The 27,698-nt window shown below is 41.4% G+C and overlaps 1 protein-coding gene across 1 annotated transcript; it reads left to right on the top strand.

The window, feature by feature from the left end:
- Nucleotides 1-1,646: 1,646 nt before the first annotated feature.
- Nucleotides 1,647-27,698, top strand: DYNC2I1 (dynein 2 intermediate chain 1). The gene is made up of 25 exons (XM_053409489.1): nt 1,647-1,805; nt 3,568-3,621; nt 4,087-4,513; nt 5,403-5,455; nt 5,795-6,109; nt 7,174-7,241; nt 9,137-9,197; nt 10,387-10,458; nt 10,597-10,671; nt 11,600-11,837; nt 12,074-12,176; nt 13,425-13,554; nt 14,876-14,987; nt 15,177-15,262; nt 15,648-15,777; nt 16,413-16,585; nt 18,669-18,831; nt 19,619-19,732; nt 20,753-20,814; nt 22,008-22,059; nt 22,430-22,490; nt 23,107-23,206; nt 23,948-24,079; nt 25,643-25,866; nt 27,173-27,698. Exons 1-25 carry the CDS (start codon nt 1,791-1,793, stop codon nt 27,342-27,344), a joined length of 3,192 nt encoding a protein of 1,063 aa, XP_053265464.1. The 5' UTR covers nt 1,647-1,790; the 3' UTR covers nt 27,345-27,698.

Consider the following 27,698-nt stretch of genomic DNA (forward strand, 5'->3'; position numbering starts at 1 on the left):
AATTGATAAATCTATAAAATACATCCATAAAAATAATGCTTTTATGGATCTTTTGTTGATTTTATCCTTTTCTGTTGCACTCTGCCTTGCTATATTTTTATGATTATTTTATGGATTATTTAAAATTAGTACATAAATAATATTCCTATAACTAGCAGACAGTAAGATTCTCCCCATGCTTGGTCTGGAAGCTGCAGCTAATACAGAAAGCCATAGCCAGACTACTCACAGGAGTGGGTTACATTACTGGAAACATATTAGTCTTTTGCTGAGGGAGCTGAACTGATTGCCGATTTCCAACTAGGTCAGGTTTAAGTTTTTTTGTGTTAATTCACAAAGCCCCAAACAACTTGCGCCTAAGGTACCTTACAGACCTGTTTGGTTATGCTGCACATCATCTGCAGGTATCTTCTTATGGGGTACTCCTTGTGGTCCCATGTGCCCCTGATGTTCAGTTGACTTTTACCAGGGACTGAGCCTTCAGTGTGGAAGGCCTTGACCTGTAAAACTCATTGCCACTAGGAGTCCTGCAGGAGTCATATCTGCTTTTAGATGTCTTTTAAAAACTGCATGTTTCAGACAAGCCTTGGGGATTCGTTTTTTTTTAAGCAACCGGTGTTTATCAGCATGTTACTGAATCCCACCCCATGTAATTATTATTGTATAATGTTTTTATAGTTCTTCTGAAAGTGCGGTTTATAAAAATGTAAATAAACCAAAGAGACGGGGCATGGGGGGGGTAGTTTGACAGAAAACTGGCCTACCTAAAATGACTTCCCGACTCACAAATCACATATTAACCAGCACAGTTCGTGGACTGCAGCCCACGCTACAAAATGTTTCTTATGAATTGGACTATAGGCTGCGAACGTTGATGCAGTAATATACTTTTTGGCTTTTAAGGTGTCACAAGGCGACCCTTTGCTAAGCCTCAACTGTTCTTCTAGAATAGATGCCAAGGTTGTTGTGAAGGGCGGTAACGCAATGCGGATGTAAATCTCAGATCAGCCGAGGAGGACGGATTGTATCCTCCTCTCGGCTCAACAAATGATCGATCTGATGCCTGGGGCGGCAATTGTATTTGCATCAGTATCAGGGTGCTGGCTCCACCCCAGTGCTGTATCTTTCTTCTTCTTCTTCTTCTTCTTCTTCTTCTTCTTCCTCTTCCTCTTCCTCTTCCTCTTCCTCTTCTTCCGCCGCCGCCGCCGCCTTTATGCTAGTATTTTTAATGCACAAGCATCAAAGTACATAATTCTCCTTGCAGAGGGTGGAACAACATTAGTTTTTGAAAAGTTTAAAAAAAAAGCCGGAGAGATCTATTTCTTCTTCTTCTCCTCTAAAACGATTAATAGCCTTATTCTGGCATTTCAAATAGGTTTTTTCTGCTTCTATCGCTGCCGAAAAAGAAGATCGCTCCGTCAATCCTTTAACCTCCTATCCGCCTCCCTCCCGAAATTGCAATCAGCGCCTCATCTGTGCGCGCAAGAAGGAAAGGCGGGCGGGCGGGCGGGCGGGCGGGCAAGCGAGCTTTGACTTCAACTCCCAGAACCCCTTGTGCGCTTTCGTCCCGCCTTTAAACCCGGGTAGCTTCCGTTCGATTGGCCCACCGAGGTCGACTTTCAACCTATCGGCTGTGACCTTCGCTCTACCTCCCTGTTGCTAGGCGGAACTGGGACGCAGTTGCCTAGGTAGCCTAACCTAAGCTTGCGGCCTGCAAGTTTTTCCAGAGCCCGAGGGGAAGCTGCGGGTGCCGTCGGGGATGCTGCATTTCGGGGCGGTTGCGTGCTGTTATGGAGGGCGATAAGGTGAGCTGCCCGTCTGTGTGGGGGCGCGAGGGGAGGAGAGGGTCGGTGGTGTAGCGTAAATCTCGCTGGAGACAAAGGCTGGAGGTGGAGGTGGGAACGGGGGGCAGCTTTGAAAGGGCAAATCAACCTCTTAGGCTGCAGATGTATCTGGGAGCAACGGAGCAGGAGTTAATTCAGTGCAAACACGCCTACGAATGGGCTGCAAGTCTCGTTGGAGAACTTCAGCTGGGCTTGCTGCTTAGTTAGGCAGGCACAGAATGGGGTTTCAAATACTTGGATAGCTTGTCACAGAGATGATGGGGATCCTCGACAGGGAGAGGGTTTGAAGCAGTGGGTTAAAGTTATATGTATCAGCAGGGCTTGGACCAGATGGCCTTTGAAGCCCCGAGCAAATCTGGGACTGATTTCTTCATAATTCCCTGGGAGTGAGCACTGCTTGAACTTGGGTGCACCCTAAACAGGTGTTTGCTCAAAAGTAAGCCTTACTGTAAGGGACGCGGGTGGCGCTGTGGGTTAAACCACAGAGCCTAGGATTTGCCGATCAGATCAGGAGATCGGCGGTTCGAATCCTCGCGACGGGGTGGGCTCTGGGTGGGCTCCCGTTGCTCAGTCCCTGCTCCTGCCAACCTAGCAGTTCGAAAGCATGTCAAAGTGCAAGTAGATAAATAGGTACCGCTCCGGCGGGAAGGTAAACGGCGTTTCCATGTGCTGCTCTGGTTCACCAGAAACGGCTTAGTCATGCTGGCCACATGACCCGGAAGCTGGCTCCCTTGGCCAATAAAGCGAGATGAGCGCCGCAACCCCAGAGTCGGTCACAACTGGACGTAATGGTCAGGGGTCCCTTTACCTTTACCTTTAAGCCTTGCTGTGCTCAACGGGATTCGACTTCTAATAGGTGGTTGGAGGATGCTGTCCTGGGCATTGCCATTTCAAACGGGAAGTCAGAAGGTGATGAGATGCACACTCCTGAATTTGAGCAGTGTTGGCCAACTGACCTGCAGTGAAATACCTTGACTGTAGTTCTGCGGCCACCAGGCTCCCAAAACACTTCGGCTGCTGCAGCTGCTTTTCTAGCCTTCTGAACCTCTTGTCTTCCCTTAAACTTGGACTTGTGCTGGAACAGGGCCCCACCCCCATTGAATCTGCTATAGAGGGTGAAAAGGTGAGCTCCTAGAATGTGAGGAAGGGGGAGAAGAGCTTAGTTTCTGCACTAGCAGCCAGTGTGGTGCGATGGAGCCATCCTCCCAATATTGGCACAGCTACAGCTTACCTGGATGGGGCTGCAGAGGGGCAGAGCAGGTGGTGAAGTTGGAACTGTGTGGATGCACCAGCAGAGTTGGCCCAGTACTCCTGGCACTGTGTCCATGCAGCCTTGATTTTGCTGCTACCCACTGCCTCGTCCCTGCCCTGTCCCTGGTTCCTGCCCCATCCAGATAAACTGTAACAACATTGGTGTTGGAAGGGAGGCTCCGTAACTCTGCCCCACTACACCAGCTGCTACCGGTACTATCTCACTGAAAAGTATCTAGTTAAATGACTATGAAGATTTCACTATTGGTCTCTTCAGTCCAAGCAAACTCCCTCTATAATCTCCCATCATTTCCAACTGGTAGCATTGTAGTTTGAGTGCTTGTTCAAATACGTTGACCAGATAGTATTATTATTATTATTTATTCATTTATTAGATTTGTGTGCTGCCCTATGCTCTAAATACAGCTTTCAGTTTAAGATACCTCCCCCTCCCCCATTCTTTTTGGTCTAGAGAAGAACCAAAGATGACACTTGGAAATCAGATGAACTAAAGAAGCATCTTAAGGTAAGATTTATTTGTACCTGATGGCAATAGCAGAGGTGGTGCCCAGAAGAGTTGAGGTGAAGTAAGTGGTGGAAGTGGCCCGCCTCTCTGCTTGTGCTGCCAGTGGGACACCCTCGAGTTTTGGTGAGAGGGATGTGTGCTGTGTTGCACCTAGGATGAAGAAGATGAGCACCAAGGCTTTGAGGAACACCCCCCTGCTGAGTTGGGTGAGAAGGGAGTATGTTCCAGCGCGCACTGTTGCTGCTTGTCTTCCCCGTCTCTGGTGTGGCCAAGACTTTGAGGAGTGCCCACCTCTCACCGAGTTTTTGCAAGAGAGGGAGGATTCTGGTTGTGGTGGAAATGGAATGGGGAGGCCACGACTTCGGGGTTGGGATCAGAAGGCTGACAAAATGGAACAGACTGCCCCTGAAAAGGTGGGTCTTCAAAGACAAATGTTACTGTTGTGTTTCTTGTTTCCTTCTTGAGGTGTCTCGATCAGATAGTCAGTCTGAAGACGGGAGACATCGGCAGAGGAAATCACGAGAGGGTGACAGCAATGATGCTGATGACTTGCCAAAGGATCAAGAGAAGGTCAGAGTGAAATCGAAAGAAAAAGCAGGTGAAAAAGCGAGACTTATTAAATCGAGTGATGCAAGACATAAGAATGAAAGGAAAGAGAAAGGAAGAGAAAAAGATCATCCCAGAGAACACGAGAGAGAGAAAGTTAAGCTAAAACATGTCCAAGAAGAAAAACATAACACTGGGAAAAGTGGTGAGAGACACAGCGGCAAAGAGAGAGAGAGGAAGCATAAGAAAGATGACCCCAACCAAACACTGGTGGAAAATGCTATGGAGGCTTTTGGGGAAAGAGATAAAGAACATTATAGAAGAAGAGACAGCAAGGATCGTGCAGGTGGGATAGTTTGCTCATTGTATGTATTTTTAAGTAATGCTTTAGAAGAAGGTGAAAATGGGCCTCAAAACTCTTGCACAGGAGGCATGGCAGTAACATGGATTGCAAGCAGTTCTACACAATGTCTTTTTCTTTTCATCTCCTACTTTCTAAAGATAGTCTGCCTTAACAAGATGGCAGACCTAATAGACTAGGGAGTTTCCTCTGCATAGCTATCTGGCTTTTTTCTTTTAAGCTCAGTTTCTTTTTCAGAGATGCTTGCTCCCATGAGAGTGGTCTTCCTTTCAATTCAATTGGGTGGAATCCATCAGTACACACCTATGAATCACTCTGTCTACTCCTCTCGGAGGTGAAGGACATTTCTTTGCTCCCTCCTGTGCTTATAAACCCATATAGTGAGGCTTTTGGTGCTTATAAACCCATATGGTGAGGCTGCAGGATCCCCCATTCCACACACCCACACCCTTCTCTAGACATTGCTTGTCTTTTGCTTCAAAGGAAGGAGGGTATTTTCTTCCAATGCCTCACATGATGGGTGTCCTAGCACAAAGAGATTTGAATAATAATAATAATAATAATAATAATACCTTTATTGTCAATGTATCTTGAAGATAGATTGGGAAACCTTGAAAAAGAGCTAGTCTGTGAGGAAAAGTTAAATGATACTTGTGTGTGTGTGTTTTTAACGATTCCAGTAATTCCCCTAGTTTGCTATTGGTTGTATACTGTGCACATTACTTGAAACAGGCTTGGAATTGAAGTAACAGCCCTGAAATGCTTCTTGCAGAGATGTAGCACATACTGTATTTGTGTTGTATGTAGCGTAGTAAGAGACTGAAATGTACTGAAGATAAAACTTCTTAATTTTATAGATGTGATTATGTTTTAGATCACCCAAAAGTAAAAGATGAAGAAAGAGAAAGAAAACACACAGAGAGAGAGGTAAGAGAAGGTAAAAAAATAATCCTTGTTCTTAAAAAGAGGGGAAGTGTAAAGAAAAAGAAAGAAAAGTTAGCGACTCAGAAACTGCAAATATGGTATGCTCCCCCCCTCAAAGATGCCTTAACAGATTGATAATTTCTTCACCTCCTTGAGTTTTTCACTGCCCTTTTTGCTCTTCCCACTTCTCCAGTAATGTGCCAAAAATATTCTCAAAAGAATGCTCAGTACAGGCTTGTTGTTGTTGTTGTTAGTAGTAGTAGTGGTATATTTCTGAGCTACAAAATTGTTAAATTTCAATTTTGGTTCTTTAAAATAACTTTTAAAATTATTTCTCTTCAGAATGAAGAGAGCAGGGATACTTTGGGTGAGACACACAGAGATGAAGAACGTGAACACAGGCACAAGTCGCACAAGGAGCGGGACCCAGATAAGGAAAGAAGAAGGCACCGAGAGAAGAAAGAGCATGAGCTCTTAGCTGTAGAAGGAAAAGAGAAGTTTTTGAAATTAAGAAGTTTCACATCTGTCAGGGATGGGGAAGAAGGGCACACCTCCAGGAAACATAAGGAGCAGTCTCACTATGAAGACAGACACCGTAGGGAGAACAGTGAAAGACAACACAGAGAAGAAAACGAAAAGAAGAAGAAAGACCAGAAGGTTTGCTTTACATTGGCTTTAGCTTCCTAGCAGTGCTGGCTAATATAAAATTCAGAAATTGTCAGATTTTCCTTGGAAATCGAATTTGTGTCAGAAGCGAACAAGATATGCTGAGAAAATATCAAGAAATACTGTGGCTTGAAACAAAAATACTATATTATGCTTTTCCGCAATGGAAAATTATTCATTAGAAGCCAAAAGTCAATAAAAGAATTGATTGGTTTTGTTACGCTTTCACTGTATATGTATGCCGTCCTTCTCTCAAAGAGTTTAGGGTGGCAGCATACATTGGATTATTCTGTTTTATGCTGAAAAAGTGTGAAGTTTGCTGCTTGCAAAACATGAGATAAATTTGATGTGAGGGCCTTGTTTTTGAAGTAATCTACATTTCATTTCACAAAGTAGTGCATTGCACAAAATGTTATGTGCTCTTCTTTCATGGTACACATAAGCTTTATTTGCAATATAGAGAATAAGTCAACTTTTCAGGAATTTCTCAAATTTAGCTAGTTCTGTACGTCTGAGGTACACTTTCCCACAACAGAAAGCAGCAGCTAAACTAATTAACAGGCTAGTCCTCCCATGTTTACTTGAAAGTAATTCTCACAAAGTAACGGTATTGTGCATATAATAACGATATTATATAGCCTTTATGTAGACTAACAGTTGCTTGTCACATGCCTGTGTACTGTGTTTGCTGACTGTGTTTTCCAAACATATGACAGCCATACCAATCCATTTTTGATCTTGAGTCCATGCCTTAGGGACCCAGGTCAATGATAGACCTCCATGACATGTTATTTTATGGCATGCTTTAATTCTTTTTAAGGAGTGCTGTGAATACAGCCCTAATACAGGCATTGTTTGCATAATATATGATGCCTATCTGGTGAATGCTAGCAACAGCCTTAATTGTTGCTAGTTTTGTCTTCTTTAAAAATGAAGCTGTATATACTAAGAGTCATTGATATAAGAGAGCACGTGCACCTGTTAATGCATATAAGGAGATACTTGGTCGTGTTGAATGCTGTGAATCATTGTATTTCGAACAATATATTTTTCAGCACCGTGAACATAAAAGCCAAAGCAAGAGTTCAAGGCATGAAGCTGAAGCAGGTCATCCACGTGAAAGGTGGGCTCTGTTTAAATAAGTAAGAGTAATCCTCATTGGGCACAGTGGAGCTTAAAGGTAAAGGTAAAGGGACCCCTGACCATTAGGTCCAGTCGCAGACGACTCTGGGGTTGCGGTGCTCATCTCGCTTTATTGGCCGAGGGAGCCGGCATGTGGCCAGCATGACTAAGCCGCTTCTGGTGAACCAGAGCAGCGCCGTTTACCTTCCCGCCAGAGTGGTACCTATTTATTTACTTGCACTTTGATGTGCTTTCGAACTGCTAGGTTGGCAGGAGCAGGGACCGAGCAACGGGAGCTCACCCCGTTGCGGGAATTTGAATCGCCAACCTTCTGATTGGCAAGCCCTAGGCTCTGTGGTTTAACCCACAGCGCCACCCGCGTCTTCTGAATAAATACAGTGGACCCTCCGAATATGAACTTAATTCGTTCTGGGGGTCCATACGTACCCCAAACAGCCCACAACATGAGGCGCCACTTCCGCGCACGTTGTATACACTTCCAGGTTTGCTGCGATCGCAACCCGAAAGTTACATTACCCGAAGGTAACATAACCCGAGGGTCCACTGTATCTATAGGTTTCCTGCTTTGCAGGGAGTTGGACTAGACGACCCTCAGGGTCTCTTCCAACTCTACGATTCGATGATTTTATTTATTTGTGCCTGGCATTCTTTGTCTCCAAAGTGTGTGCAAAGGCAGACTGCTTACCCAAGTTAGAGCGACATGGGTGTTTTGATTGCTTGTGTCCTGCGTTCCTCCTTTTGATTTTCCAGGGGAAGAGGGGCCTGAAAAATATATTTAAGGCAGTAATCCTGTATGCATTTTTCTGGGAGTAAGCCTCCGTGAATTCAGTCACACTTACTTTGAAGTAGACATATATAGGATTGCACTGTAAAACTCCTAAAATAGCCAACATACATATTTTGGAAGCATCATTGTATATTTTTTTAGATGGTGCTTTATAGATTTGAGGGAAATATTTTCAGTTTCTAGGCACCAGCTTCTTGGTAATTTATTTATTTGCTTAGACATTTTGTGATTGTGTTGGATATGTTTTCCAGCCTGACAAAAAGCTATCTGACTTCTTTTTGATATCTTTTTGATTCCCTAGGGTCCTTGTTTCAAACAAATTAAAGCCCGCCACGGGGTTACATGCTGCTTCTTCCTCTCCCTTTCCTTTTGAACTGCTTAGCTCTATTCTTGGGATAAGAGCAAGTGCTTCTGGCATCTCTTTGTTAAGCTTGGATGGGTCTTTATATTTAACATAGTGAGAAACTGCTTTATGCGAATTCTGCAATGAAATGACGGTCTTGGCCATGAGCGTTGGGAGATATCTTTTAGTTATTTGGAGTGGGGAAGATTTAAGTTTTATTTCATGAGTTGTAGGATTGTTTTAGAAATCCATTCTTTAAGACTTGATGAAATGCCATTCACATTTTCTGCTTACTGTAAGTGAGAGCTGATCCAAAATTTGAAAGCTGCCAAACCTTTGTAAGCAAGGATCTTCTTTGATTTTCTGCCATCAGAAATATATGGATACTTTGGAAAGGACGGGGTGAACTCCACAGTACGTCTATTGTTCCTCAATATATTCTCTCATCAAAAGCAAATAATTTCTGTGTTGGAGAGACATTACAAAGGGACAAGGCATTGTTATGAAAAGTAGTTCAGTGCTGTTCTTATAGGGGTTCACAGAACTCACTATGTGAGAAAGTCACATGTTACAGTGTAAGTAGGAAAAGATTCAACATAAATCACTTATCATTACCCCCCCCTTCCCAGCATAGCTTATTTGAACAGGTGTAAAGCAGTTCTGAGACCTTGTTTTCCACAGAAATAGTGTTTGCTTGGTAGGCACTCCTTTTAATTCTGTGTTTGGTGTTTTTTTCTCATTATAGTGGTACAAAAGAAAAAGTAAAGAGCCATGTCAAGAGTGAAAAAGACGCTACAAAACGAGAAGTAAGTGGTTTTATTTGGAGTGTTCTAATGCAATAATATTGTAGGAATTAGTAATAAACCAAAGGAACAAGAACCTAAAATTTAGTGAAGAGTTACAAAGCGGGACTCCTAATATAACGCACAGCCACACCATGTCAATCTGAATAGGAGAATTAAGTATATACTTGTTTTTCTTCACTTTCAACTAATGGGATTGGAAGGTGTTTATCTTTATTTGAATTGTGCTTATACTAAACTTCTGTTCTATATCGTTGAAAGTTTGCACCCAGTTCTAGGGCTTGGTCTTCTGCATGCTTACATATAAGTGAGTTCTACTGAGCTCAGTCGGCTTTTGCATAAAATTGCAACCTTTTGGCACGATCCTATTCATGTCAACTCAGAAGTAAGATCCATTAAGTTCAGTGGGACTTACTCCCACAGTAGCTATATATTGGATTGCAGCCTTAGACACATTTACATGGATCATGCACAAAATGTATTGTTAGAAACTTCTCATGCTTTCTCTCTCCCTGGAGAATTTTAAAATACTCACGATTATTTATCAACGTAGACAAAAAAAATCTAAAAATGATGTAGTCTCTGGCTGACTGCAGTTTTTTAGTCTTTCAGTCAGGCGCTGAGTGTTCCAGAGTGCGCACCCAATGAATACATAAAATAAAGTTTAAAAGAAAAAAATACTGCCTTTCACACATTTCATATAGATTACTCAACACTATACAGGCCACAGCATATAAGAGAGCAGGAGGCTCATCGTGGGAGAGATGTATTGGTAGAGCAACTTCCAGAAGGGTAGTTTTCTTTTTTTGCATTTATGGTAACAAACATAAGACAAGAAAAAGTGTGTCTTGTTGCATCTTCAAAGTTTGATTGTGGCATAAGTTTGCCAACTTCGTCTGATGTTGTTGACATTGGACATGGCGAGACGTCCTAAATAAATATAATCAAGGAATATATTTAGCATGCCTGTTTCTAGTGTCTGGCATAGTCAGGATTTGGGATGGGAGTTGTTCTACAGATAAAATACATATAAAATACAGCGAGGCTTTTCTAAGACTGAGATATTAACATGTGAGGAAGGGCAGCCTTGGGAGTTGAAAGCATAATATAAGAACTAAGGTGTATTATTAGAACTCCCTGCCACATTTCAATGCTTTTCTCTTATGAGTTGTTTTATCTATTGATATGTTAGCGCCACAAAAGTAACAACCTGTCAGCTGCGGGATCCCATCGGCAAAGGCTATCAAGTGAAGAAAGTGGCAATGTAAGAGCTGCATATTATTACATTCATTTTTTAAGGAGCACAGCCAGTTAAATCTCACTGGTGAAATAAATTCCATTAATGTTTTTATTTCTACAGCCATATCATGATTTAATTCTGTTGTTTGCATTTTCTTGCTAGAAACCAAATAAGGACACACCTTATCCAGATGCAGATTATGATAATGATTCTGTGAACTATGAAGATGATTTTGAAGTGAGTGCAAAGGAGTATTTTTTGAAGAGGCTAGCAGTACCAAATAAATGTAGCTGATCCACAAGCAGTAGGAATATAGGAATTTAATTGCAATGACTTCACAGCCACTTAAGAGTTCTTTAAATATATCATGGGGTGGTGCTGGGGGGGTGGGGTGGGACTACAGTCGTACTTTGGTTTTCAAACAGCTTAGTTCTCGAAAGTTTTGGCTCCCGAATGCCACAAACCCAGAAGTGACTGTTCTGGTTTGCCAAATATTTTTGGAAGCCGAACGTCCAATGGGGCTTCCAATTGGCTGCAGGAGCTTCCTGCAGCCATTCAGAAACTGCGCTTTGGTTTCCAAACATTTTGGAAGTCGAACAGACTTCCGGAACGGATTCCATTCGACTTCCAAGGTACGACTGTACTGTCAGCTACTGTCATAGAAAATTAGAAGGGAAGGTAGTTGCCTTTTACTGAGTCAGCAGACCATTAGTGTTATTGCTATTTATCACCTGCCTTTCATACTAATGTTCCAGGGCGGGTTACAATTATTAAAACACAATATAAAAAATAGTTTAAACAACTTAACAATCACAGTAGTAGAGAAACTGGGACTTTCTCTGCTACTCAGCTATGACCCACACCCAGAGGCTCCTTTCCTTCATGTCTCAAGGGCTGCATGTTTTTTGTACAGAACTCCACCCAAGGGAGCTTGTTTCTTTAAAACAAATTGCGCAGTTACTTCCGCTTACACTGTTCATTAAATGTTATTCTTAGTAATGGATATTAAACCACCACCATTTTAAAAGAAAATCTGCAATGGCAAGAGGAAGCTTGAAAGCTTTTAGGGTTGCAGAATTGGCAGTGGAATTTGCTGAGCAATACCATTGGTATGGGCTTTTCATTTGTGCTTTAAGAAAAGTAACCGCTACTGTTCTTATTGAAGGATTATGAAGATGATTTTGACGACATAGATGATGAGAATGAGGATGAAGGTGGGGATAGCCAAGAGCAAGAAAAGGAAGAAAGAGAAACAAAAGAAAAAGTAAGAAAAATTCCAGTAGCCAAGAGCGCAGAAGTAGAAGCAATTCAAAAAGCAATTAATGCTGAAAACGAAAAGATTGAGACCTTCCTCCCAAAACAGAGAGAGAATCCAAAAGGAAGGGAAAAGGAACTGAAAATAGGTATGTGACTAGGACTTACTTTCGGTTAGCAGTCATAAGAGTGACCCATTGTGGATGTACACAAATTTGTTGCACTTATTGTACAGTGTAAGGTTATTTCCTGTGGTTTTAATTGCAACGAAAGGTGAAGTAGGCAAGCTTGTTGTTCTTTTTGACCATTGCAGGCTTCATCCTTGTATATTGGAGCCATCTGCTTGTATTTTAAAGATTTCATGAATATACTTACTATCTTGCAGAAAGGCAAGAGTCACCCGCTCGAAGTCCTGTTTCTGGAAAGTTCATTGATTTCCAAACTGCCAAACAGCGGCAAAGTATCAGAAAGATTGCCAGTGAGCAGAAGTAGGTGGTATTAAAATATATCACTGCATGTAACTTTTGCAAGATGGCTTGCATGTAAACTTCCAATAGTTTTTTTTTTAATGTTACAAGTGTTGTACGCCTAACAAAGTGCAATAAAGTATTTTGGTTAGCAATTCATATGTACTAGGTCTAAATTGTTTGCATGTGTCACAATCCTATAGGGATAGAAATCAGTTCATATTTGCATGATTCTAGAACAGCAGCTTATCTGTGGAGGTGCCAGAGAAGACAGAAAAGTCTTTCTGGCCTTTCCTGATGTCTCTCTTGACTGGGCTCAGACTCTGTGATGTAGTAATCTTAGCCAATGCCAATTTATATTGGGCAGAAAACTATTTTGTCCCTAATCTGCTCTGTCTATCCCCAGTATAAGGAACAAAGCTATGTTTCCCTTTGTTAAGGAAGCTTGATGATTTCCACTCTTGACCTAAGGCAAGTTCTGCTTCAAAGTTGAGCTCATGCAGGATATCTTTTGGAAGAAGGGGGAAATGTCTCCTTATTATTTTTCTAGTTTAGCAGTCTGGTGATCACAGTCCAAAAACTCTGCTCAGAGTTTCCTTCCTGGGGAAAAACGTATAGATAACTAGTTTCATCTTAGTTTTTATTCAGGAAAATCAGATTGTTAAATCGGTTTTTAATTTGTTTTGTTTTTCTTGGTTGTAAATCGTTCTGAGACCTTTTTGGTGGGAAGAGATAAGAATTTAATAAACCTAAACCAGGAGTATTCTCTGTCACCTAATATTACTGTTTAACATATACTTAGAGTCAACGTACATGTTACATTTAAAACCTAAGGTATTTTAAGTGTAAACCTAAAAGCACAGAATATGAATGCTATAAATATGTGCTTGCAAAAACATGTATTGTGCAGATACATGTTAGGCAGCTGTGATTTGCTGCAGATCCCTGTTGATCTTACATTTGGTGACAAACCTGTGTTGCTCCCTGTGTAATGTCTGAAAGAGCCCTTAGTGTCGACAGCATGCTATGTGCAGTAAAGTATACAGAAATGAAACGGCTCCTACCCAGGAGGCATTCAGTTGCGTTAATCTCATTCTCCTTAAAGTGCACTGGAACTGCAGACATAAAACCATTCCTTCAAATTATGTGCCTTGATTTTGAACTCTTTGCTCTTCCCTTTAGCAGTGAGAATATTTCTAGACCTTATAGTACATGTCACTATAATTAGTTCTTACTATCCATTTTGCTTTCTTGTGACGTGTTTTCAAGGAAACGTAGCATTGAACTGCTCCGACTTATTGACCTGGACTTTTCAGTCACCTTCTGTTTGCTGGATTTGCCTCCAGTGAATGAATATGACATGTATATCCGGAACTTCGGGAAAATAAATACCAAGCAGGTACACCGCACAGCATATTCATTCTGACTGCTCTCATTTCTTGTTCGCTTGATTTCCTGTTCCCTCTCATCCCTTCTTCCTTTTCTGGTGTGTTTTTAGCCTACAGATAGGAACTATGCTATTTTTATTTATTTGTAAGCCATTCTGGGAGCTTTCCTGGCTAAAGGGTGGGTATAAATGTTTTGATTAAATAAATACAACATTTTCAGTACTGACAGTACCCCAAAACATTCATTAATTTCTGATAATGAAGTTGGCAATGGGGTATCTGTTTCTAATGCAAGAGAAATCTATTACATTTGCCATTGCTAGTACTTTTAAAGCCAAAAGTTACAGCCATAAGAATTTTCACACTAGGGCAAACTAGAAAAAAAAAAGTTAGATACTTAGTAGGTCTCATCCAGATGAAATCAGTTAGACCTTAGGTCTTCACTGTGTTCTTGGTGTTAATGGATAACAGAGCAATCCTAAGTATAGGATGACAGCATAATTTATGCTAAGATAAATCATGCCAGTGTAATTTATCCTCTATTCCAAACTCAATTCAGGAGTGAGGCTGCTGCCAGCTCAACCAACCTGAACCTAGCAGATGGAAAACAAGCCTTTAAAATAAGAGTTTGACTAGCACCACTCTTTTTGCCAGTGTAAGTTCCATTGGGTTGCCAGGTCACATGACTGAGCTGAAAGAGGTTTGGAATAGGTGCAAGTTTCTCTTTGTCCCATCACACCCCTTTTGGGGACTTCTGCTGGCTTAAATTCCACCATATGAACACCTGGATGAGGGAGTTTCATTGGCCCATCCAGGAAAGTCCAAGATCCATCTATTCCAAACATCCCTCCCTTTGGTTGCCTTGACTGAGTCTTCCAGGCCAGGAATATTTGGATGCTGCTATCCATTATTGTGAGTAATAGTGTTCCTTGCTAGTCAGCAGCTTCCATTTAGTACCCCCAGAGAATATACTGCAAAGTCAACAGAACAGACCTTCCAGTTCATTTATTTTATTCCTTGGGGACCAAATGCATAGTTCATGTTTCCATGGGATTCAGCAAGATTAATGTGCCCGTCTCTTCTTGATTCCAAACAACTACTTTTTAAACTCAGTACTATAGGCAATCATGTTCAAAGATTTTATCTTAAACATCCAAAGGAAAAAAGAAACATATTTTCTTTATACTATGAACTAGATAATGCAACTTTGTACAGTACCTTGAATTTTTCATGTGGTGCAAAGTATTTTGGGATACAGCAGATGGTTATTTCAAGTGGCTCACAGCTGCAGGTGCTCAGAGTGAATGGGATATTTTCATATTTCTGCTTTAGGCCTATGTACAGTGGAATGAAGATAACCTGGACAGGGATGTTCAGACTGACGAAATAGAGACTCAAGAAAAATGGACCCAACATCCTGGAGAAACTGCCGTTGTGTCTGGAGGTGATTATTATTTAGATATGTAGAGGTGTTAAAATGTAATATAATTCAAGAACACGCTAAGAGAAACCTCATTATGTATCTCTTATTATCAAGTGGTCATTTCCTATTGGCTTTAGCAGCACAAAATGTAAAAGCAGTTTGGAACTTTCTGGGTAATGTACTATCGTCTTTCCTTGGGTCTGTTTTCAGGTCCAAAAAGCAGCAGTGATGTATCTTCCCTTACCCTAAAAATTGATTCCCAGAGATTGGCAAGTTTTCTGAGATCCGCTTGTCAGGTATATATTTTACTTTTTATATTCATGCTTAAAATAATAATTAGCAGTAACCATAGTTTGGAGCTTAATATATTCCTTACATAGGCAAGAGTCAGAGTGATCACTTGTGTTTCCCCTCACCTGGTTTTCATTCTATGGGATGGTTTTCCTTAATCAAGTAGGAATGGGTACCCAAGGAGGAACAAACTCCTCTATAACAGCTCCGCAAATTCAGTTTTTCCGTTTGTCTTGAAACTACCCCACAAAACTTTCCCGCCATCTTCTAAGTCATTGAAGTGAGGTAAAAGCAGTTTGAGCCAGCAGACTACTTAGCAGGTTATTAACACTGAAGGAAAGACTAATAGATTTCCCCCCACATTTCTAACAAATACTATTTTTTTTAAAGGTAATTGAAGTTCTGCTTGAGGAAGATCAAGTAGCAACGCAGCCCCGGCGGAATCTGAGATCACGACCATCCAGTCTGTCTATTAGTGACAGGTGCTTCCAGTTAAACACCAATCTTCCTTTCTTGAATGGTAAGACGCTTTTTGCTCTTCATCTTGTACTGGGGCACCAGAAACTCCTATTCTTTTGCAGACGTGTCTAGATCTTCTGCCTGACTGATACATAGTAAAAGTCATGATGTTGAGCAGTTTATAGAAGAACCTCCTTGTTCAGAGGCAGTATGCCAGATCCCAGGAACAAGAAACAGGAATGGGGCATTTTTGTTTTGTTCCCTGCTTGTGAATTTCCAGCATTATCTAGCCGGCTGCTGTTGGGAATGGAATTGTAGATGCAATGAGACAATCCTTACATTCTTCTGATCCATCTGCAGCTCTCTGCAAAGTTAAATTCAACTAATTTGAATACAGAAGCATGCCTGTTAGTTTGCCTAGATACGCAGAAGGCACAAGTTTTACATAGCAGCAGCTTTTGTCTTGCAGACTGAGGGCTAAAGTAGATAGGATAAGGGAGAACCACGATTAGACACCCTAATTACTTAATCAAATCAATACCCCTCAAGTGCTTCTATTTAAACCAAAATCAGACACCACCCTTCTTGCTTTTAACTAAAAAGGGAAACATTGGGAAATCCAATCACAAGTCTCCGTGTAGTTGAGCCATAATAGATTTTTAAAATGTAATTGTGATTTTTGGTTTCCCCTCCTAGGTCGAAGGGTATCCTGTTTGCACATCTCACAGGGTCAGAGGCAAGCTCTGCTTTCTGTTCATGGGTTTCCTGAAAAGTCAAATGACTTATCACTGGACAGCAAATACATTATTTGTGTGTGGAATGTCTGGCAACCTTCTAGTCCTCAGAAATTGCTGTTTTGTGAATCTCAGGTATGCTTTAGCGATATGCCACTGTCTAATGCACTAGTGCCCACCTCTTTGTATATGAACTAATCTAATTGTTGCCGACAGACCCACATCAGCCACAACCGCACCCAAGACTCCTGTCTTACCTTTCGATTCTAGTACTGCCACCTTCCCTGCTTTCCACTTTCATCACAGAAGAGAAGGGAAGAGAGAGAAACAAGGAAAAACTCTCTCCAGGTTACCAGAGTATTGTAAATTAAGTGGAAGGCTTCTATAACGGGATTTTCCCTCAAGTGCACACTAATAATATTTGAATACAGTGGTACCTCGGGTTAAGAACTTAATTCGTTCCGGCGGTCCGTTCTTAACCTGAAACTGTTCTTAACCTGAAGCACCACTTTAGCTAATGGGGCCTCCTGCCGCCGCCGCGCTGCCGGAGCACGATTTCTGTTCTCATCCTGAAGCAAAGTTCTTAACCCGAGGTACTATTTCTGGGTTAGTGGAGTCTGTAACCTGAAGCGTATGTAACCTGGAGCATACGTAACCCGAGGTACCACTGTATCTACAAAGCAGTTTGGGACTGCTAATCTAAAAATTGCATTAATTTTATATCCATGGTATGTTGTCCATTTCAGAACATTCTGCCTCGCTATATGACAAATCTTGATAGAAAGATTGACTTGGTGTCCCTACCAGGTAGCCAAACCCCAAGTCCAGGTTCAACTGCAACTGAAGTTGTTCCAGTTTGATTCCGTTCAGGCCAATAAAGGTTCAGTAACTGGGTCACCACATGTGGGTCGACTGGCTCAGTTCTGATTAATTCCCTTAAGTCAAATATTAGAAATAAAATGTTTTAAATCAACTCAGGAGCAACATATTATTTAATTCCCACCTATAGAGACTGGCTGAGCACTGCAGCATGGGGAAGGCACTCTGTTATGCACAAGAATAATATCCTCTCTTCTTTCCTTCTTCCAGCAGCCTGTTTTATCTTTAAAATTTGCTACAGTGGTTTCTGTCTCAATGAAGAAGCTTACATCCAGCTTAGCTTCCACACCCCCTCTTACAGTCTGCCCTCTATGGGATTTTTCCTAGAGCATGCCTGTGCATTTAGACAGTCATGGGCTAAACCCAGAACAGCTGTTGCTCGGGGAAAGAAAAGTCTCAACTCGAAGATTTGACACACAGAAATTCTTGTTTTCTGTGGGAACAAATGTGCATTGGGAATTCTTCGGATGCCCCTAAAGAGAGTGATCTAATTTATTTAACTTGTTTGTTTTACATGTATTTTGTAAACAAAGCAAAATATATGTTAAAACTACCAAGCTCATGTAATAGTCATTTGTATTTGGCATCTGTTTTAATGAACTTATGAAACAGAGTTTTCCAAGGGGAAATAAAGCACTGGAAAATTTCCACCCCACATCATTTAGATACATTCCTGTTCAGGTGCTACAAAAGCTTTCAGACAGTAGTTCATCTTCTATTTTTGTTCGGCGGCGGGGGGGGTGGGTGTTTCATTCCTTTATGTTCTGTTTGATTCCATAGTGTACTGCATGTGAAAAACTGATTACTTTGTGTCATATTTTATCAAATTTGTATACAGTGGTACCTTGGGTCTCAATTGTCTCGGAAGTCGAAAGTTTCAGTTTTTTAATGCTGAAAACCTGGTTTTCGAACACTTTTTGGAAGTTGAACGTGCCACGCAGCTTCCGTTTTGAGTTTTTCATAAGTAAATTCTTCCGGAAATGCATGCTTCGGTTTTCAAACTTTACGGAAGTTGAACAGCCTTCCAGAATGGTTTACATTCGAAAACCAAGATGCCACTGTACTGCCCTTCTTCTACAGATTTCAGATCAGTTCACAACATGAAAGTGTAAGATTAAGGGTTCAAGACTATACCCCCCCCAATCATTGCATTACATTAAAACTATTTATATTATATCATTGGAATGGTGCTAATGTCAAATGTGTTCCACGTAGGCAAAACGAAATTTATAATTTCTCTACCCTTCCATTAAGTTGGACTCCCATCGAACCAAAACACATTCAGTATAACTATATTTCCCTTATTTGTAATTCCGGGATATTTTCTCTTGCCATATAGGTGACATGCTGCTGCTTTAGTCCTAGTAAGGCTACTTTAGTGTTTGCTGGAACAATCGATGGTTCAGTGCTGGTATGGGATCTCAGAGAAGACTCAAGGTTGCACCACTGCATGAAGGTCAATGAAACAGATTGGACATTTCGATCTCCAACGTTTTCTACCGGTTGGTCAACATCCCTTGAATGATATCATCACATCTGTTGCAACCTGAGTGGCCAGCGCCATGATAAATGAACAAGCACAGTACATAAATATGAAGTTGTTCCAATTCCATTTTGGGTATTCTCCCCCCCCCCACTCCATGCAAAAGATGTGTAAAAAGATAAGACAAAGGCTGAACCCATGTAATTAAAGTTGATGAAAAGAAGATCAGTGAAGTAGTATCAATCTCCCCCCCCCCTTTTTTTTTTGGTAGAATATATACCAAGCCTGGCATGTTTCAGAGGCTATTAGCAATACTTCCAACAAAGTTTAATTGTTTTTTAATTAATGCTTTTTCTATGTTTTCAGCGGTTCTCATTTTTATATGTAAGCTGCCCTGTCAGGGGAAAAAGGCGGAGTATAAATAAATAATGTAGTACATCTAAATGTTATTCCTAGTTTGACATGTTTGCCATCGCACCACTCAAGTGGCTTGTATGATAACTTATGATTAATATTAGAGAGTTTAGAATTAATTCTGCTCCCTGTATCTTCTGATGAAAAACACCCCCGCTTGAAATGCAATGGTCATGGTGCTTCCAGTATAATAGGGTTAACACTCAGTGAAGTTTTTAACATCATATGCAGTAATATAAACATGTGTTAAAGAGAACAGAGACCTTATTTGAAATTTGTTTTTTTTATCACTTGTTTCCACATCAGTTTAGCAGTCACTACAGTCCTGAATTAAACAAAACGGGGGTTGGTTGGATGGGTGGACTTACTGTTTGCTTATTTCTCAACTATAGATGGAGTATTTGCCTCAGTAAACCACACATGTTCTGTGCTGACAGTCGAACCTGTCTCGACATCTGTCTTCAAGGAGCAGAATTGTGGTCTTTCCTACCTCTCATCTCAGGAAGGTACGTAGACTGCTCTCCAGAAATTTGACAAATATTCTTTGGAAATACAGGTTGTGCCCGCAGTTGTCACTGTTCTGGAATTCCTTGCCTATAAACATTTCTGTAGTTCACAAGCCATGGTTGAATTAGCCAAAGCATGGCTTGTTTGAACATCCTAACTCAGTCTAGCAGACAAATAACCTTGGTTTATTTTCTGGGATCAAACCACGCTGTTAACTAATTCCATGGAAGCAAGAAGTTCGCAGGTGGTGTCCAATCAATAATCTACATCAAACAGCATGGTTTGCTAAAGGTCTCTCATTATTTTGTAGTCTTTGGCTTCTGTAAAGCTGGGGAGCCAGAGGTACTGTAGGAGAGCCATCTTCTGAGTCAGAGCATGGCAACAGAGTTGTCCTCTGATGGGAAGAGCCCTGACGAGGGCACTGCACGTTCTTCCTTCTACTCACCACAGTGAAGTCGCATGAACCTTTCCACAGTTGCCTGCCACACATTGCAGGGTCCTCATTTCATGGGTCATGGCAGATGTGAAGCCATAGTTTATTGCTGGCTTTTGAACTACGGCTTATCTTCACTACGTTTTGGCATTATGAATGAACCCAACAGCCTTGCTTAATTGTGGTTTATTTGACCATCCCAGCTACTTGGCAAACTAAGAGGGGCGGGCAGTTAGAAAACAAGCCAAGCATTAGAGACACCTGCCGCAGGCTGGTCATTATTCTGCCGCTGAGTTTCACTGCACGGTTTGTTTCATTCTGTATTTGTTTTATGGCCTGGTGATATTTTAAATTGTTTCTTTCATCAGCTGGCTTGAGGAACCTTGATGGGTGGAAAGGCAGCATATTAATTTAACAAACCAAGAAGTGAACATTATTGCGTCAGTGTTGAGGATAAAATTCTAGCATGTTAGTATCTCTGTTAATGCCTATCTTATGGGGGTCAAATTTAAGTGGGCAAAATAATGTATGATCAACCATAGTGCCTGCAAATCTATAATTACTGAGTTATCATTTTTCCTTGCAGAAATGTTAGGACTTTCATTTCAGATTGCCTCTATGGATGAAAACGGGACTCTCAGTCTGTGGGTGAGTTGGAACTTTTCCATAGCTATTACTCACTTGTTGCTCAGGCATATAGCTTTTTTGTGCAACTTTGGCTGTTTTTGAGAGAGACTTTACACAAACATTAAAGATGTTATCGCTTGGAAAATGCAGTTTCCCTTTCCTGCTAATTAGGGCATCCTGTTGTGAATCCTGTTTGTAAGTATCATGAGCATCTTTTTGGTTGGTTCCTAGTAAAACTAATAATAACCTTTTTTAAAGAATTACTCTGCTTTTAGATCTAGATTTCCAATGCAGTTCGCACAAGAATGCTCCATACAGTAGTGCTTTCCCCTGCTACTACCGCTGTCATGCTTTCCTGTTTGTAAAGTTGTCACAAAATTTATTTCTGAGGAAGACCACTCTTCTGCTGCACCTCTGGAGCATTTATGTATTATTTTAAAGATCTGTTTCACTCATATTCCACAGCAGTATAAAGCGCAGCCAATAACCTTTCACTATGCTGTGGGTTAAACCACAGAGCCTAGGACTTGCCGATCAGAAGGTCGGCGGTTCAAATCCCTGCGACGGGGTGAGCTCCCATTGCTCGGTCCCTGCTCCTGCCAACCTAGCAGTTCGAAAGCACGTCAAACTGCAAGTAGATAAATAGGTACCGCTCCAGCGGAAAGGTAAACGGCGTTTCCGTGCGCTGCTCTGGTTCGCCAGAAGCGGCTTAGTCATGCTGGCCACATGACCCGGAAGCTGTACACCGGCTCCCTCGGCCAATAAAGCGAGATGAGCGCCACAACCCCAGAGTCGGTCACGACTGGACCTAATGGTCAGGGTCCCTTTACCTTTACCTTACTAAGCTTTGGATGATACTGTATGCTTTCATTTGTGAATTTTAGTGTGGTAGGGATGCCTAATTGCACATTATATGCAAGATTTAAAATATATTTTAAGAGAATGATCCATTTAGGCAAGGAAGCCCACAACCAAATTTTAGGAAAGAAGCTGGTCTTAGGGTATATTGTTTGGAGAATGCCTGCAAAGCAAACTTTGTTTTGAATAAGCAGCAAGTCAAGGAATAAGAACTAAGGTAGTACAGTTTTTAATTTAGTAAACTGCAGGGTAGGCAAAGTCTTAGTGAGAACATACGGAAAGCTGAAATATGTTTCAGAATGTTTGCAATGATACCTCCTCTTTTTTCTTGATTTTTTTTTTTTGCCACTTTTTAGGTAGTAGTTGAACTTCAAAAGGGGGATCTGGCAGGCTCACAAAGTGATTTAGGTAAGTGAAACTCCTCAGTGAAGCTGCTGTTTATGGAAGGGAAGGAAGACAAAGTCAGATACTGTGAGAAAAGGATTGTTGGTCATCACAAAAGCTTGGGATTGTTCTGGGCAGGCAGCCAACAGTGGAATTGCATGCAATACTTACATGAAGCATTAAAATAATGGCTCTGTATACCTAGAGTCACTCTAGGTGGTATCCTCTATCTACCAACTTTCCTTTGTAGAAAAATCTTGGACCTTGGAATACATGTTGGTCTGCAATTTCCATAAAGCAGCAAATCAGTGCTGCTGCTGCTATTATTATTATTATTATTATTATTATTATTATTATTATTATTATTATTACAGTTCAGTTTTATTACTTACAGGCTTAATTCCAGGGGGCAAAATAAAACTGGTCCACAGCTCTACAGTTCAGCTCAACTGCAGGTAAAGATATGACACATTTCTTGAAGTTATTGTTCTATATAGCCAAGCATATTTCTTTGTTATAATCTGTGTTTCTCAATCTGAATCACTCAGTACTTTTGAAAACACTCAGTTGCTGGAGGTTTGCATTGTCCTCTCAAGGTGTAAAAGCCATTTAGGCTTCATATGTGCTTTTATACAACTGCAGCTGTGGATGTGGTTGCTATTTCTACCACATCCTGAGGGCAGGCCAAGCATTATGCTGCTGTTAGTGAAAAATCGTTTGGGAGAAGGATTCTCCCTCTAACAGTGGACTAAGCTGGTGAGTGCCGACAGGATTGTAGCCAAAATGGGGACACAAAGAAACGAGGGGGAGGTATCAGTATGCTTGGGGGAACCCCAAGATTTACAGCAAAACAAACATTTTGAGAAAAGCTCCAAAAAATGCAGCTCACTGGGGGCTAAACATGTTCAGTATCCACACAATACTGATTGCCTGTTGTGGGGGGGAGGGACAGAAATTGGGGAGAAGAATGGAATGAAATGTCTTACAAAAGGATATGAGACAGTGAATGAGAGCACTCTACACTGCAACATTTCTACAATATATAAATTTATCCATTTGACATTTTCCCAGATTTTATTCAAGGGATACCGTGCTCATGAAGGTACCTCAGACACTGAATATTAAATTTCTGCCTTCAAATCCCAATCATTTTGTTGTCGGAACAGACGTTGTGAGTAATATTCTCTACTTAATTTCCCTATTGCCTCCTTTCTTCTCCTGAATGTTGTCCGTGATCCATCTGCATTTGTTAACATTTTAATGGCGACATCTTTAAATGCATGCACTTTCAGGTTCTTACTACAAATTGCTACATTTTAAGTTCTAAATAAAGCTAACAGCTCTCTGTAAAGTGTTTTTCATGGGGGGTTTTGTATTAAATTTATTCATTTAATATGCATACAAAACAATAATTTACATGCCTTACAGACAAACAAGCAGAAAGGAAAGAAAACAAAACAAAAAGGCAAAAAGATAGGGATAAAGGAAAATTACAAAAAATAGGTGGATGATAATACCTCCTGGTGACTTCCCTCCACCAGTGCTTGTCATCTTTAATTCTTTACCATTCTTGTTTACATTGCAGTTCATGTATCACTATGTTACTTGTTTTATTAAACTATTAAAACAACTTTACAAACTAGTCTAAACATATCAGCATGCTATCTTTAGAGCAGTGTTTACTCATATATTCTTCAAACCATATCCATTGTGATCTAGTTTGGTATCTTATTGCTGCAGTTAATTTTGCCCATTCTATAAATTCAGCTAATTTATATATCCAGTCCTCTTTTGTGGGTATATAATTTACTTTCCAGTTTTTGTTTTTTTTAAAGAAGTAGCCTACCTGGGTTGTTTCATTTAACGTAGCAGAAATAAGAGTCCCCACCCCCCGCTTTTTTTTAATTTGCAGGCTATAGTGAGCCATGGTACAAGGCATGAACTAAGAATACCTCCCCGGTGGTTCAAACCACAGCAGGGGGCGCCGAGATCAACCAGAATCAATGCTATCGACTTCTCTCCTTTTGGAAAACCAATCTTTTTGGTATGGATGCCCATTTTCATTTCTTGGCTGGAGCTTATCCGGGCTGCTAACAGAGCTAAACGGGAAAATGCGTGTATCCTATAATGGAGCAGTCTTTGCTTTCTGTAAAGAGTTTTGCAAGTAGCATCAAAATTGCTCAACCCCCCCAGCTCTGGCAGTGTGACTCAGATTTCAGTCTGTTCTGAGATGAGGCAACAATAATAGTGTCTTGTAATTCTTCGTACAACTACAAACAGATGAATGTCAAGTGTAAGAACACACACAGTTACCTTTGTTTACATAAACTTGTAGCCAGACCATAACCATGTAGAGAAAGGGCCATGAACATGCAGCGTGACTGTAATAGCTGGAGGGAGTGAAATTCTACAGTTGGTCAGGCTCTAAATAAGCACTTAAGTCTACTCAAGGTGTTGATGGAACGTGCCCAGTGAAATGCTCTGCTTTGAAAATTAGGCCCCTATGCCATGTTGCAAACAGCTTTTATGACTCCCCTTAGTTTCCCAAAAGGTTTGCTGTGCAGTATGGGCCTAGGCTGGGCCTGCTATGACTCCTGAGCCCCCTTGGGCACACAGAAGAGGGTGGTACAGGTTTCTGGATTCAGATTATATGTTATAGCAATATTGGCCTGATTCAGACTATTATTCTAGTATTGTTTTGAATCTGGGAAAGAGCAGTGGGGTCGAGTGCTCCTCCCTTACCTTCCCCTTACCATGTGCTGGCTTCAGTATAACTATTCTGGCTTGGATTAAGCCAGAGCCACCCATTATGTCCCAAACTGGGGAAATCTGGCTTAATGTCAGTTAACAAACTGGGAAAAGAAGCTCAGGATGCTTTATGAAGCCTGGAACAATAATTTCAACAGGGCCACTGTGTATATGACTTGTACAGGCAGCCTCCGATTTGTGCAGGGGTTGCATTCTGCGCAACGGTGGAACACAAATAAGCGCATTCTGACGTGTTCTGCCCTCTTTTCCAGCCACTTCCAGGTTGCCTCCTGTTCAGTTGTTGTCTGTATATGTAATTACCGAAACTCACTTGGCAAGGGAAATAAATTTTGGCCTGCACCCACAAGTGAACTTTTGTGAATATTGACAGTGGAAAACGCAGCATCGCTTCTGCAAGATTTGGGTGCAGGGAATGACGCTCCCCAACCTGGCCTGTTACTCTGAAACCGGTTCAGTCAGAGATTATTCACAAAAAGTTCAGTCTCTTTTCCTTGGTGCTAAGGCACAAGGGAGCTGGCCTGTTAATCACACAGCATGGTACTGTGTGATATATATTGCCACCACAAGAACCAATGCACAGAACAATTTCTAATGTCAGCCTTACCTTTTATTACCAGGGATGCTTGTGGCAATGCAAGCAATAAGGCAGCAGCAGGCAGACAGGAGGGAGAGCATTGGAGTTTGCCACTTATGTGCAGTTATTTGTGGGCAGTTATTACATGCTGCGGGTGAGTGGCAAACTGTGTGTGGGTCCCTTTAGAGTTGGTTGTACGTTCTAATCAGTAAGAGGATTACTTGTGCCAGCGAACCGCTAAGGTTTTTGTCTTTATGTTTTCAGGTGGGCTGTTCAGATGGCAGCATAAGATTGCACCAAATGACCTCTGAGCTTCCGCTTATGCAGTGGAACAACAGCACAAGCGGGCAGCCCATCATTTCCCTGCAGTGGGCTCTGACCAGACCAGCCGTCTTCTTTGTTTTGGATGCCATGTCTGTCGTTTACATTTGGGACCTGCTGGAAAACGACTTGGCTCCCGTAGCCAAGCAGCCTATCTGGTCCGATAAGTAAGTCCATACATAGCACGGTGTTTTAGCGATAGTCATACAAACTTGGTATAATAATAATAATAATAATAATAATAATAATAATAATAATAATAATTTATTATTTCTACCCCGCCCATCTGGCTGAGTTTTCCCAGCCACTCTGGGCGGCTCCCAATCAAGTGTTAAAAACACTACAGCATTAAATATTAAAAACTTCCCTGAACAGGGTTGCCTTCAGATGTCTTTTAAAGATAGGATAGCTGCTTATTTCCTTCACATCTGAAGGGAGGGTGTTCCACAGGGCGGGCGCCACTACCGAGAAGGCCCTCTGTCTGGTTCCCTGTAACCTCACTTCTTGCAATGAGGGAACCGCCAAAAGGCCCTCGGCGCTGGATCTCAGCATCCGGGCTCAATGAGTGACTGAACTACAAGTGACTGCTGTTCCCTTGCTATAAACTCCGATCTTCATGAGCTTTACACTTCCTTAACCCATGTAAAGATTACTATCATGGTCCAGGTAATCGCCACATTTGGGGTCAGGAAGGAAATCCTCCCCACGTTTACCTCTCTGTTCCCTCTGGTGAATAATTTCCAAGCTTAAGGTAATTGACAGGGCTTCCAGGAGGAACAGAGGGATTTTGATGCAGCTGGAGGAGTCAAACGGCCTCGGTCCAGTATACCTAAAGGAGCGTCTCCACCCCCATCGTTCTGCCCGGACACTGAGGTCCAGCGCGAAGGGCCTTCTGGCGGTTCCCTTGCTGCAAGAAGCCAAGTTACAGGGAACCAGGCAGAGGGCCTTCTCGGTGGTGGCACCCGCCCTGTGGAACACCCTCCCACCAGATGTCAAAGAGGAAAACAACTAACAGACTTTTAGAAGACATCTGAAGGTGGCCTGTTTAGGGAAGCTTTTAATGTTTAATAGATTGTTGTATTTTAATATTCTGTTGGAAGCCGTCCAGAGTGGCTGGGGAAAACACAGCCAGATGGGCGGGGTATAAATAAATAATAATAATAATTATTATTAAATGGCCATGGCTTTGAGTCTCTCCTCTCCTGATGTTGAAGCAGCAGGGTGGTTGGGGGTAGAGACAGCTCTTGGAGGTGGGAGTGGGGAGAAGCTGATGCAAATGTGGGGAGGGGGTCCTTGCTGTGTCCCTCAGATGAAGCCACATGGAATGGCAGCTTGTGGAGGCCATTTTGGACAGGAAGCAGGAAGAGCCGAATGACAGTTGGTCCTAGCCAGGCGAATGGAGGGGGATTTACTTTTTCACCTTTCTCTCCCTCTCTTCCTCCCTTTGTTAAACAAGCACTATTTTCTCCTCAGGGTTATAACTATGGCTGTACTGGGCGAGCCTGAAAAACCCAGCGGTCTCCTGGGGATTGCCCTGGCCAAAGAATCTGGAACAATAGACATAAAGTACGTAAAGAAGAAGTGGGCACTACCTCAGCCAGAGGAATCTGAGAAATTAAACTTACTTCTGCAGCAGGCCTTGTAAAAAGAAAGAAAGACATGCCTTTCTGTGAATACACACATATGACAACCATTTGATTTTAGATGTATTTGTTAATATTTGGGTTTTAGCTTGAGTAAAATACATGATTTCATATTTTTTCATTCATCTTTGTAAATAGTATTTATATATTTTTAAAGTATCGACACAGTATTTGAACCTGAGATAGAGAATATTTTTATCAAACATAAAACAGAACAAATATTCATGATATTTTATGCAAAGGGGAGATATAAATTGTATTTATATTTAATTCCAAAAATGTATTTACTTAGTATATGCTATGCATTGCAATTGTTTATAGATATTTTAGAATAAAACAACATGCAGTCCTATGAA

This window comes from Podarcis raffonei, chromosome 12 (genome assembly GCF_027172205.1).
Source record: "Podarcis raffonei isolate rPodRaf1 chromosome 12, rPodRaf1.pri, whole genome shotgun sequence".
Classification (NCBI taxonomy): Eukaryota; Metazoa; Chordata; class Lepidosauria; order Squamata; family Lacertidae; genus Podarcis; species Podarcis raffonei.

Coding starts and splice junctions, on each gene's coding strand:
- DYNC2I1 (XM_053409489.1), top strand. Junction 22,491..23,106: donor ACAGTTCAGCTCAACTGCAG/GTAAAGATATGA, acceptor ACATTTTCCCAG/ATTTTATTCAAGGGATACCG. Junction 25,867..27,172: donor CAGCCTATCTGGTCCGATAA/GTAAGTCCATAC, acceptor TTTTCTCCTCAG/GGTTATAACTATGGCTGTAC.